Source organism: Ceratotherium simum, chromosome 6, assembly GCF_057802395.1.
Source record: "Ceratotherium simum simum isolate JZ-2026a chromosome 6, ASM5780239v1, whole genome shotgun sequence".
In the NCBI taxonomy this organism is placed as follows: Eukaryota; Metazoa; Chordata; class Mammalia; order Perissodactyla; family Rhinocerotidae; genus Ceratotherium; species Ceratotherium simum.
The window spans coordinates 90,255,832-90,268,672 of NC_141905.1; the positions used below are offsets into that span (position 1 = coordinate 90,255,832).

The 12,841-nt window shown below is 51.4% G+C and overlaps 1 protein-coding gene across 1 annotated transcript in view; it reads right to left on the minus strand.

Annotated features, from left to right (window-relative positions):
* Positions 1-12,269, minus strand: part of CFAP46 (cilia and flagella associated protein 46) — a 130,522-nt gene extending 118,253 nt beyond the window's left edge. The window contains 8 exon segments of the mRNA XM_087433025.1: positions 3,360-3,470; positions 6,151-6,245; positions 6,724-6,847; positions 7,712-7,876; positions 10,355-10,419; positions 11,118-11,249; positions 11,482-11,606; positions 12,196-12,269. Of these exon segments, the coding sequence (XP_087289151.1) occupies positions 3,360-3,470; positions 6,151-6,245; positions 6,724-6,847; positions 7,712-7,876; positions 10,355-10,419; positions 11,118-11,249; positions 11,482-11,606; positions 12,196-12,244 (866 nt within the window). The 5' untranslated portion in view covers positions 12,245-12,269.
* Between the last annotated feature and the right edge of the window lie 572 nt (positions 12,270-12,841).

Consider the following 12,841-nt stretch of genomic DNA (forward strand, 5'->3'; position numbering starts at 1 on the left):
AGCTCAAGCCACACAGGCCTGCTGCGTAGGTGAGAAGGGAGAACCCACAAAGGTATAAATCACTGGTTTTCATCCTTTTTGGTTTTAAACTAATAGAACAGTTTTTTCCCACCCAGAATTCCAGACACAGAAGCCCAAGTGGAGAGGTGTCAGCAGGGCCCCTCATAGAGGGCGGGGAGCCTCTAAGGCTCTTGGGGCCGAGGGAGGACCTGAAGCCCACGGAAGGCAGCTCTGACTGGCTGAGCCTGTGTCCCCAGCAAGCAGAGGACACACCTCTTCCAGGGCCCAAGGAGCAGCAACCAAATGCTGACTGCACATGAAGCCTCGAGGAAACTTAATTGTCCAAATCAGAAACTGTTCTGGCCATCCTCTCTGGCCACAATGCAATAAAACCAGAAGTCCTTATAAAAGCAAAGCCATAGAGACACTGCAGGGAAGAGGATCATTTTCAAATCCTGAGGGTGGAGGGGCCTTGCTAGGTGCATGGGTAGAGGCGGAGAGCAGGGGCCAGGCTGGTTCATGGCGGGGGCATTGGGGCAGGGAGGGTGCATGGGCAACGGGGCGCAGCCAGCTCTGAGCTGGGGCCACATAGCCTGTGCTTCTGGGGGACCTGGGTCAGCATCGACTCACAGGACTGTTGGGCCAGGAACTGGGTGAATCCACTGAGGGGCCTAAAACAGCCACTGGGCCAGGATCGGTGGGAATAAATGTTCACTCAAATTACTCTTCTATTAAATAAAACATTTCTGTACATCAAGAATTATTTTAAAAACCTCAAGGTAAACAAACTGGGACAATTGATAAATACAGGGGGGTTGGAGGACTCAAATTTCAAAATAGAAAAGGCATTTGCAAGTCAATAATAAAATTACTTATACCATACTTTTAAAAAATTGGGCAAAAGAAATCAATAGGAAATTAATCAAAGAAAAATGATGCCAGTAAATATATGAAAAACTTCCAACTTCACGAGAAGTCTGAAGACTTGAAGTGAACGCAATGGCATGCATCTCGCCTGACACGCTCAGAGCTTATCAGGAGGCAGGAGGCAAGCATCCTTACGTGTGCGCTCTGTACAGCTTCACAGCATGTGTCAAGGGCCCCAGAGTCTCATTCCTGGAAACTTCCCCCAGGGGCTACTCCCACTAGCAGTGAGACCCCAGCAGAGAGCCCAGCCATGGCAGGGCGCTGGAGGCCACAACCAAGGCTGGCCTGCTTTCAGTTAGAACAAGTTAGAGATTCTGATGAAAAGAACTGACCCTCCACCCAGAAAAATGCTCACACCTACATGTACACACATGTGCACACACCCCAGACGGCTTCCCAGAGGATCTGAAAACCCATGTTAGGAACATGGTTGTAGAATATTCCCTGATGCAGAAAAATGTGCACAATTTATGTGGAAGGAGCAGGTTAAAAAATATGCAATGATAATTTTGAAAATATACATTGATGCCATTTTCAAACTTTCTATAATAATTACATACTAAATTTGAAATAAGAAAAAAATGATGAAAGTCACTTAAAAATATATATATACACAACCTCTGGCCCATGAAATCTGTATAAATTTCAGAGCAATGGAGGAACTCACATGTGAAGTGACATGAACATGAGAGGTCTTGGTGCGTCCTTGAGCCCAATCCAGCTGCAGGCCGTCTCAGGACACCCATGAGCCTGTGTCCTGGTGTTCAGGGCCTGTGGGGTCCCATCCCTTTCAGTAACCTGTTTCTAACCCAAAGACCTCAGGGCTGAACAGAAGCCACTTTCCCGATTAGATCACAAACAATTCTGACTTCCTTGCTGCTAGCTGACCGTCCTTTTTGGCTTTGATAAAGTGAGCTGTCCTCTGGAGAGGCTCCCCTGCAGCCTGCAGGCACTGGATGCTACCAGCAGCCACATGAGCCTGGAAGCAGTGCCTGCACCAGTCGAGCCTCAGAAGAGACCACAGCCCCACCGACACGTTGACCACAGCTGTGCCCAGATTCCTGTCCCACAAACACAGTGAGATAATCAACATGTATTGTTTTAAGCTATGTCTGTGGTAATTCGCTACACAGCAGCAGATAATTAATACACCCTCAAATGAGTTTTCTAGGGCTGCTGTGACAAATTACCACAAACTGGGTGGCTAAATTTACTCTTTCACAGTTCTAGAGGCCAAGAAACTGAAGTCAAGGTGCCGGCAAGACTGTGTTCCCTCTGAAGGCTCTAGGGGACAGCCGTTCCTTGCCTCTTCTAGCTTCTGGTGATTATTGGTGACCCTTGGTGCTCCTTGGCTTGTAGCTGCACCACTCCCATCTCCGCCTCCTTCGTCACGTGGCCTTCTTCCCTGTGCGTCTCTGTGTCTCAAATTTCCCTCTTCTTCTAAGCAAGATTCACTGGATTAGGGCCCATCCTAATCCAGTGTGACTTCATCTTAACTTGATCACATCTGCAAAGACTCTATTTCTAAACAAGGTCACATTCACAGGTAGAGAGGGATAGGACTTGAGTATATCCTTTTGGGGGACACAATTCAACCCACAACACCCCAAAATCAACCATCAAACGACAAACTGAAAAATTATCCAAAACAATTATTGTAGGCAAAGGACCAAAATGTTTCATATATTAGGAGTATGGAGAAATTGATGAGAAAATCATTGAGAATTCAAAAGACAAATTCTCAAAAGTGGCAGTTCAAAGGCCCCCAAACATGGTTGAGCATTACCCCTCCCTGGTAATCAGACATGCAGATGAAAACCAAAACAATAAGATAATTTCAGCCACCACGTTAACAAGTGGGTTTTTTTCCATTCTTTTAAATAAACACACAGGAGAATGGCACAAAACAGCTGCTGGGTTGGGATGCAAACCCGCCACCTCTGTAGAAATAAATCGGGGAGTACATTCCAGATCCTTCTGTCAGCCTCTAGCTCAGCTACCCACTCCTGGGAATCCAATCCAGGACTTAACCTAAACTCTGAACAGAGCTCTGAAAATGCTCAGAGGATTCAGAGGACAGCGCAGAATTGAAAAAGCTAGCCTGGAAACGCTCAGGAAAAAACGCTGTTCTTCCACCTGCTGAAACATTGCACAGCTTTCAGAAAGGTGTAAGATGTTGTGGCAGCTTGAAAAGTGCTTAGCTTTGAAGTTAAATTTGATTTTAAAGTAAGACATGAAGTTACATGCCACAAGTGCTCCCCAAACAGTACAAACCTCAGGATAAAAAAAGACTAGAAAGAAATATCCTAAAATCTCCACAGTGGCCGACACTTGGTAGGGTAGTCATGGTTGCTTTTCCTACTTTTTCACATTTTCCTGTACTTACCAAATTTTGTACAATGATTATGTAGATGTGAAACCAGAAAACTTACTTTTCTTCTCTGATTGAAGGGAAGTGCTGGTGATTGTAATAACCTAAATGTTTATAGGTCTTCTTCAGAATTTTGTTGACGTCTTCAGGTATATCATTTTTATCCAATTTTCTATAATTAATTCAAACATTAAATCACCAAAAAATCCTGTCAGATTAATTTAAATTATCCTAAGAGAAACTCTAAGTCTATAAACCTATGTTCCCCACTAAACAGAAGGCCTAGAATAAATCCCTCCTCCTTTCTCTCCTACACTCTCCCAGCCGACTTCTCACATGGCCTCATTCTCCCTCACTCCCAGTCAAGGCTCTTTCTTCCTACGTGACTAAACAAGCGGCTTTTTTTCCATTTTTAAATAAACACACATGAGAATGGCACAAAACAGCTGCTGGGTTGGGAAGCAAACTCGCCACCTCTATAGAAATAAATTGGGGAGTACATTCCAGATCCAGATCCTGCCAGAGCCAGTCCCACACACAGGGCCCACCTTTGTGGGATGCTTTGCCCTTCCCATGTCCCCTGCTCCAGGACGCAGGGCCAGCAACCCACCTCCCTCTGGACAGCTCCCCTGTCCTCTCACAGACTGGGATCTCCTCAGTTCCCCCTCCTCTCACACACACTGGGATCGCCTCAGTCCCTTCTCCTCTCACACACACTGGGTTCTCCTCACTCCCCCCTCCTCTCAACCACAATGGGATCTCCTCAGTCCCCCTCCTCTCACACACACTGGGATCTCCTCAGTCCTTCTCCTCTCACACACACTGGGTTCTCCTCACTCCCTCCTCCTCTCACACACACTGGGATCTCCTCAGTCCCCCTCCTCTCACACACACTGGGATCTCCTCAGTCCCCCTCCTCTCACACACACTGGGTTCTCCTCACTTCCCCCTCCTCTCAACCACAATGGGATCTCCTCACTCCCTTCTCCTCTCACACACACTGGGATCTCCTCACTCCCCCCTCCTCTCAACCACAATGAGATCTCCTCACTCCCTCCTCCTCTCACACACACTGGGATCTCCTCAGTCCCCCTCCTCCCACACACGCTGGGATCTCCTCAGTCCCCCTCCTCTCACACACATTGGGATCTCCTCAGTCCCCCTTCTCTCACACACACTGGGATCTCCTCACTTCCCCCTCCTCTCACACACACTGGGATCTCCTCAGTCCCTTCTCCTCTCACACACACTGGGATCTCCTCACTCCCCCCTCCTCTCACACACACTGGGATCTCCTCACTTCCCTCCTCTCACACACACTGGGATCTCCTCACTTCCCCCTCCTCTCACACACACTGGGATCTCCTCAGTCCCCTCCTCTCACACACACTGGGATCTCCTCAGTCCCTCTCCTCTCACACACACTGGGATCTCCTCAGTCCCCCTCCTCTCACACATACTGGCATCTCCTCACTTCCCCCTCCTCTCACACACACTGGGATCTCCTCAGTCCCTCTCCTCTCACACACACTGGGATCTCCTCAGTGCCTCTCCTCTCACACACACTGGGATCTCCTCACTTCCCCCTCCTCTCACACATACTGGCATCTCCTCACTTCCCCCTCCTCTCACACACACTGGGATCTCCTCAGTCCCTCTCCTCTCACACACACTGGGATCTCCTCAGTCCCTCTCCTCTCACACACACTGGGATCTCCTCACTTCCCCCTCCTCTCACACACACTGGGATCTCCTCAGTGCCTCTCCTCTCACACACACTGGGATCTCCTCACTTCCCCCTCCTCTCACACACACTGGGATCTCCTCAGTCCCCCTCCTCTCACACACACTGGAATCTCCTCAGTCCCCCTCCTCTCACACACACTGCCGTCTCGTCACTTCCCCCTCCTCTCACACACACTGGGATCTCCTCAGTCCCTCTCCTCTCACACACACTGGGATCTCCTCAGTCCCCCTCCTCTCACACACACTGTCATCTCCTCCCTCCCCCCTCCCCTCCCTCACACCGGGATCTCCTCAGTCCCTCTCCTCTCTCACACACTGGGATCTCCTCAGTCCCCTCCTCTCACACACACTGGCATCTCCTCACTTCCCCCTCCTCTCACACACACTGGGATCTCCTCAGTCCCTCTCCTCTCACACACACTGGGATCTCCTCAGTCCCCTCCTCTCACACACACTGGCATCTCCTCACTTCCCCTCCTCTCACACACACTGGGATCTCCCCAGTCCCTCTCCTCTCACACACACTGGGATCTCCTCAGTCCCCCTCCTCTCACACACACTGGCCTCTCCTCACTTCCCCCTCCTCTCACACACACTGGGATCTCTTCCAGCCCCCCTCCTCTCACACACAATGGGAGCTCCTCACTCCCTGCTCCTCTCACACACTTCAGGATCTCCACCATACTAATTCCCGTTTGCCACTGTAGCAGGTCTCTGCCTGGGTACACTTCCTTTCCCTCATTCACTCTAACCCACTCCCATCAGGGTTTTCACCCACAAACTATTCTTGTTTTGCTCAATTTCATGGTCCAGTCTGTAGGCACATTGGCAACCCCCATCAGAAGCATCTGATAAAGCTGGTGACTCTCTCCCCCTAAAACTACTTTCTTCACTGACTTATAAGCCACAGCCACCCTTGGCAACCTCACTGGCCGTGTCTTAGTAAAGCGAGGCAAGGCAGAGTTCCATCCACCCTGCAGGGCCTCTCCCTGCAACTCCACACTCACCAACCCACTGGCACACCACATCCCCTCACTGAGGGCACAGAGACTCCACGTCAGCACCTGTAAAACTCAACTCCTGCTCTCCCTCTGAAAACCACTTACGCTTTTAGCATATTAATGTGGAAAGTGACAGAGAGGCTAAGGGAAGTTTTCTTTTCTTCTTTTAATTGAAGCTCGTCCATTAATTCATGTCGCACCTGTTAGAAAATGGAATAGAATATTAATTTTGATTTAAACAAATAATTAGGTAGAGATCTAGATATTTCGTAGCTATTATTTTGAAATATTCCTCACTTAAAATTAATATTTACAATTAACAAGTATCTTCTCATTAATTATGTTTTATATTTAGTTTTACATATATAACTTAGTTGATTTCCTAGACACAAAAATTAATAGATGATGAATGCTCTTCGTACATGTTGTCATGGTAACTACTTTTTCTTTACAAATTTTCTGCTAACTTTTTTTTTAATTAAATGCTGTTACAAAAGAAATATCCAAGTGGTCACAAAGAAGCAAAGAGATTTTCTTTTGTTTTGTCCATATATGCACATATGTATGTTTTTATATCTCTCAATGGATGGACTTGTTTGCTCTTTTTATACACAGTTTTCTGAACAATGACATTTAAGAAAATTACTTCTATCAACATTTTTTGATATGCCAATTTACCATAACAGAAAATATTTGTCGATATTTCTGTGGCACGTTAGCTTTTATGAACGGTGCTGCAGTGGCGCAAAACTTAGCGGCCTCCTCCTTTTTTCCAGCCTGCAGATAACACTCCAGAAGCTCCCTGGATAATATAACAGTAGTGGGTATTAAACCTTGATGAAATCATTTTCTGCTGCAAATGTGTAATAACCAGGTTATTATACTTGTATTATTTTTATGTTTACAAACTTCAGAAAGATACACAAATGGGCCAGTTCCTAACCTCACTCCCGCAGTCTGTGGCTCACCGAGGACAGGCCAGCAGGGACTGGGAAAGCTATGCTATTGCTGGCAGGAGGGAAAGGGAACTGCTTGCACTTTAATTACCTAAGGTATTTAAAAATGACCTTTTAAAGAAAAATTGTATTTATATTTATTTTCTGTTAAAGGCTCCCCAAATGGCCATAAAGCAGGTAAGGAAAGCCTGCAGATTCTGGATTCTGAATTCAGGGCAGATTCTCTGGGTCCTCCTTGCCTATGGCTTCCCAAATACAGGAAAAGTCTGACAGATTGCCTTTCACTCCCCCAGCATAAGGACCATTTGTTGACATCTCTTGCTGTGGCTCCACAGGGCCGCCCCTGTGGCAATAAACTCAGCACCCGCTTCCCTAACAGGGGCGCCTAGACACGGACGCCCATTCTGGCTGAGTTTTATATTGCTAAAATGTCTATTACACTAACAATTTACTGAACTAAGTTTTTAAAACCATGAGCCAGGACTATGACACAGGTTCACACTTCCTGTGTTTTCAGTCAAAACATTTGCCCTGTTGTAACACCGCTATAATCAGGACACTGTGATGTCATCCACAGAGTTTAGAAACATCTTCAGACAAGACACACAGACAACATAATTCTAACGACAGAGTAGAAGGCAACGACATACACCCCGCCGTGTAAAATAATCACCCCTCTGGGAGAAGGCAGGGTGGGCGCTCAGACTCACAGCATCAGCTCTGCCCGCCAGGCTTTGTCCTCTTCCTCAGTTTGATTCAGCACATTCACAATCTGGGAGAGGCTGGAGATCAGATGGTGATGATATCCAGGCTTGAGAAGCGGCCTCACCGTCTGCCAGTAGAGGACTGAGGCGTTGTACAGCAGGAAGTAGTACCTGTGGCGCAAGAGGAAGTCCCACGGAGACGCGGTCAGAGGGCAGCCTGCCCAGAGCCCCCTCTGGGAGGGAACCTCGAGTCCTCTGCCTCCAGCAGATGGCAGCAGCTGCGTCTGACATGCTCTGGCCCACACTGCATGAGCGCCCTGCACAGCCTGCCCTGGAGGCAGCCATGGCACCCTGCTCAGACGGTGCTGGGTCCAACCAGAGATCCTTTCACTCATTCACTCACTTCACAAAGTGATCGAGTCGGGCCGGCCCCGTGGCTTAGTGGTTAAGTGCGCTTGCTCTGCTGCTGGCGGCCCGGGTTCGGATCCCGGGTGCGTACCGAGGAACCGCTTCTCCGGCCATGCTGAGGCTGTGTCCCACATACAGCAATTAGAAGGATGTGCAGCTATGACATACAACTACCTACTGGGGCTTTGGGGGGGAAATAAATAAATAATTAAAAAAAAAAAAAGAAATTTAAAAAAGGGCCGGCCCCGTGGCTTAGCGGTTAAGTGCGCGCGCTTCGCTGCTGTTGGCCCAGGTTCGGATCCCGGGCGCACACCGCTTCTCCAGCCATGCTGAGGCCGCATCCCACATACAGCAATTAGAAGGATGTGCAGCTATGACATACAACTATCTACTGGGGCTTTGGGGGGAAAAAATAAATAAATAAAATCTTTAAAAAGAAAAACAAAAACAAAGTGATCTGCTCCCTGTGAAAATACACTAGTGAGCAAGCCCTCCTTGGGTTTCCAAGGGATAGACAAGAATGGGCAAGTGCAGAGCAAAATCAAGGAAGGCTTCCTGGAGGAGGTGACATTCCTGGAGACCTGAAAGGTGACTGGGAATCAGTCAGGGGAGCAGTTCAGGGAAAGAGGGTCAGGCAGGTGGACGAGGGAGAGCAGGACATTCAGGGAACAAAGTCCCTGTGCCTGTGCACGAAGTGCAAAGTGCAGGAGGAGGGGGGGTGGGGAAGGGAGCAGGGGCAGCCTCAGAAGCTGGGCTTTTTCCTGAAGGCTGCAGGGGCCACCGGAGTTATCTGAGTAAGGGACCCACAGGGGCCAATGTGCCTGACTCCAGGCCTCTCCGGAGGGGCCAGCCCTGCCTTCTGGAGCCCAGGGACCTGGTGGCGTTCTAACGGGTCATTAGATGGACAAATGCTGCTCATGACCACTATTACTCGGGAAGGAGGAAGACTCCAGGTGTAGGCAATAGGACAAGTCCACTTGCTCCTTCATGGCGTTTATTCAGAGCCATGGAATGACCTGGGTCAGGACTCATTTTTTCCCCAGCTTTTCTAGGAAAGGAGGGGAAGCGCAAGACGTCATGAACAGTGCAAGCTCTGACCCTCGGCATTCTGTCCAGATGGTCAGTCACCTCTGCCTGGAGGGACTCCAGTCAGCCTGTTCTGTCTCCCCAATGCCACATCCAGAAAGGAGCTCACGTCCCCGCAAACTCTTCTCGTGATTCCTATTGTGGTCGGAGGCTGTGCAGACTCACTCCCCCATGCCCTCACGTTGGGTTCCTCTCTCTTCCCCACTGCTGCAGCCCTGGCCCTGCCATCCTCTCTCTCCAGGACCACCCAGGGCCCTTCTCCCAGCCCCTCTCTCCCAGGTCTATTTCTAAAGGTGGTCCTGACAGCCCCCAAGGCTCCTGATCCCCCATCTAGGACCCCCATCGAGTCTGGAGGTGCCCCCAAGACCCCCTAGAGTGCAGCACTGGCCAGGCCCCTCCCCAAGGGTGCTCACCACCCCGGCTTCACAGCTCCAGGGCACAGTCCCCTTGAAACACCCACTGTCCTTAGAACCTCTGGTTCAAGGTCGGGTCTCCCAGCCACACGTCCCCACTGAGAGAGGGTCTGCAGGGCTGGGCCCTGTATCCCCAGCACCTACAACAGCACCATCTCTGGCTGGCCAGAGATGGCCATCAGTGAACCTAGGATGTATACTTACATCTCCTTTAAATGTCGTGTCCTATTTAAATAGGTTGTACTAATGCCAGTTTGTATGCAAGCTTAACAGTTTCAGTAATATTGATTTTTGATGAAGAAAACATTAATTAAGTAGCAATCTGTGCTGGAGTTTCAGCTAAATCACCTCTACAGGCATGAGGCCTTGGCCCAGGTGGTCCCCCAGGGGCAGTATAAGCAAGTGGGGGCAGCGCGGGGAGGGACCCGAGATGCTGAACCCCCCACAGAAAGTGAGGGGGCCCTGGGGACGGGTGAAAGGAGAAGCCCATAGAGAAAGCTGACAAAAGTCATCCACAGATCACAGATACCGCTGAAGGGGGTAGAGGATGCAGCTAAGGGAACTGTACGCGCACGCAGCCAGTTCTCATGTCAGAGATGTGAGTCTATGACCCTAAATGCATCAAAAACACAAAACAAGGACAAAAAACCCCTACAGTCTGAACAGATAGAACCACTTGGTAAATTCTGCTTCTGAACCTTTTACACCATCAGTTAGAAACGGCTGATTCCATTGTACCCACCTCGGTTCTCCTTTGGCAAAGTTGATCACCTTCATATACTGAGTCACACAATTTTCAAATTCCTCCTAAAACAACACAAAGAACACACAATTAAATCCAATTTGCCAGTGAGACCTCGATCACTGCTCATTGTCACTTCCGTGAACCTGAAGCCTCTCTGAGGACTGGCCTGGCCCCCTGTACGGAGCATCAGGAGCTGGAGCACGGAGCAGAAGCCACGGCTGCGTGTGCTCTCGGGCGCCTGGCCTCTCTCCCTGGAAGTTCCCCTCTGCCTGGCTCAAGGGCTGGAGGGCTGCTGCGGCATGACGGCATGACCGCGGCACTGGGGTACAAAGGTCAAACGCCAAACAGGATGCACGTCAGACTCCACTGCTTAGGGAAAAGCATAAACAGGAAACACTGCAAGTTTCCCGTCACTGAAAGTCAATCTGTCACTTGACTCAATAAAAAACTTTAAGATTTGTCTAGCCTGACACAATTTTGGACGTGGGGTGAAATTTTTACTGTTGCGATACCAGATGTGGAATTTTGAGGAGAATCAAGGCAACCTCAGGGAAAAAAACACAGTAGGACAAACCATTACGTGTTCATTTTAGACGGGGAACTAGCGAGCATGTGCCCTCCACCTCACTGGGAGTGTTGAAACTGCACGTGAAGCTCCACGATTCAAATGACTAATAAAGAAAATCGGAGGAACTGGCACGCAGGGTGCGCTCCTCCTGGCAGTGCCCGCTGGGCCTGGGGACCCAGGACCCTCTCTCACCAGGTTTTCGGTGGACTTGGGGGCACACAGCTGGGCCCTGCACAGGTGCGCTCGACCCAGAAACTGCGTGACTGGCCCCTTCACCTTGAAGTACATCTTGATGCAGTCCTCGCTCACCTCTGGTTGCCCCATCTGCAAGAGAACACCTCCGCCATATAAGGGCTGGAAGGATGCCTTGGATGGCGCTGCCTCCCTTCCCATAAACACACGACTGTCCTGCTCTGAGGACAGACCCAGTGGTTTCCTCCCGTGGACCACCCCACCAGGCGCTGCCGCTCTCCCCAGTCCCACCTTCTGCTCCCATTATAAACCCAGAAACAGAGATCTCCCGACACGACGTCCCAGGAGCCCTGGGCTTAATTACCTTCAGGGCCTGTTCCGCACACAGAACGAACAGGTCGGGGCTGAAGCTTTCTGTCGGGTCAAACTCCGATTTCGCCAGGTTGGCTGACTTAATCAACTCATAGGCCCTCTTCAGGGAGGCAGCATCTATCAGGACGGCAGTTGAGGAGTCGGTCAGGAAAAGGAGCCCATCGCATCACCGAGCAAGAGCGAGGAGGTCAGGCGGGTCCAAGAGAGGCCTGGGGGCGGGATTCTGCGGCTGCAGGGGCCCGGTCGTCTCCAGGGAGAGGACAGCCAGGGGCAAGATGCCCCCTGCACAGCCCGCTCCCCTCCTGCAGCAGCGGCCAGTTGGAGCTTCAGAAGCAGTGGGAGTGAATAATCCTGAGGAACGCTTAGAACGACAAAACCCTTCTCTGTAAAAAAGGCGCCTTAGTTCACATTTGCCCGGGCGGACAATCCGCGCAGTGGGGGCTTCCACAGGTCACTGAGTCTGGCAGGGCTGCGACCAAGGGGGGGGAGGGTAGCAGGTGTCTTGGTGGGTCCTAGGGCCTCCCTGGGTCAGGGGTGGGGCGGTTCCCGGGTCTCCCGAGACGCAAGGGTCATGGCCCTTATCCCAGGGCCTGGACGGGGGTTGTGGCCGCCGCGGGATCAGGCGGGGTCCCGGGGGTCGGTCTTGTCCCAGGGGTTAGGGCGGGTTCGGGGTCTCCCCAGGTCAGGGGTCGGGGCCCCCGCCCACCCTGCTGGCTCTCGGCGCGGGCCAGCTCCTCCGTAACCACCAGGTCCATGGCCCCGCCGCCTGCGGCCGGTTGCTTTCCTCCCGCGTGGAGATGCCGGCGGTTGCTTAGCGACCAAGAGGGACGCGGCCCGGTCCTACGGGTCGGCGGCGGGGCCACACTTGTCCGGGGCGAACCGCCGCCGCGTCCACAGCCCCGCGCTGGTTCAGCCATCCCCGCGGGAGCGAGGACGCGGGGCGGCAGGGGGCGCGGGGTGGGGGCAGCGAATGGGAGAGGGTGAGGCAGGAGGGGAGGGCGCGCCCGCGTGGGGGTCGTGCTCTTGCAGGCCTGTCCGCCCTTTCTCTGGCCCCGCACACCGGCCAAAGCCCCCACATTGCTGCCCGGTCGCCCGTGTTGGGTGATGGCCCCCGCCCCCACCCCCTGACGATGCTGCAAACTGGCGCTGCCCTGGGTTCCAGTCCTGGCCCTGGGCGATCCCCGTCACGTTCTCCTGGAGCATCCTCCTGCATTCCTTGGCTCATTCATTCATTCACTCTACAAATAGTTATTTGCCCCCTGCCGTGGGTCAGGGCTGAGCGGGGCCTGGGCAGGCAGTGGGGTGGATAGGCTGCCCCCCTGGGTACAGGACATCGCAGAAACGGAGTAAAT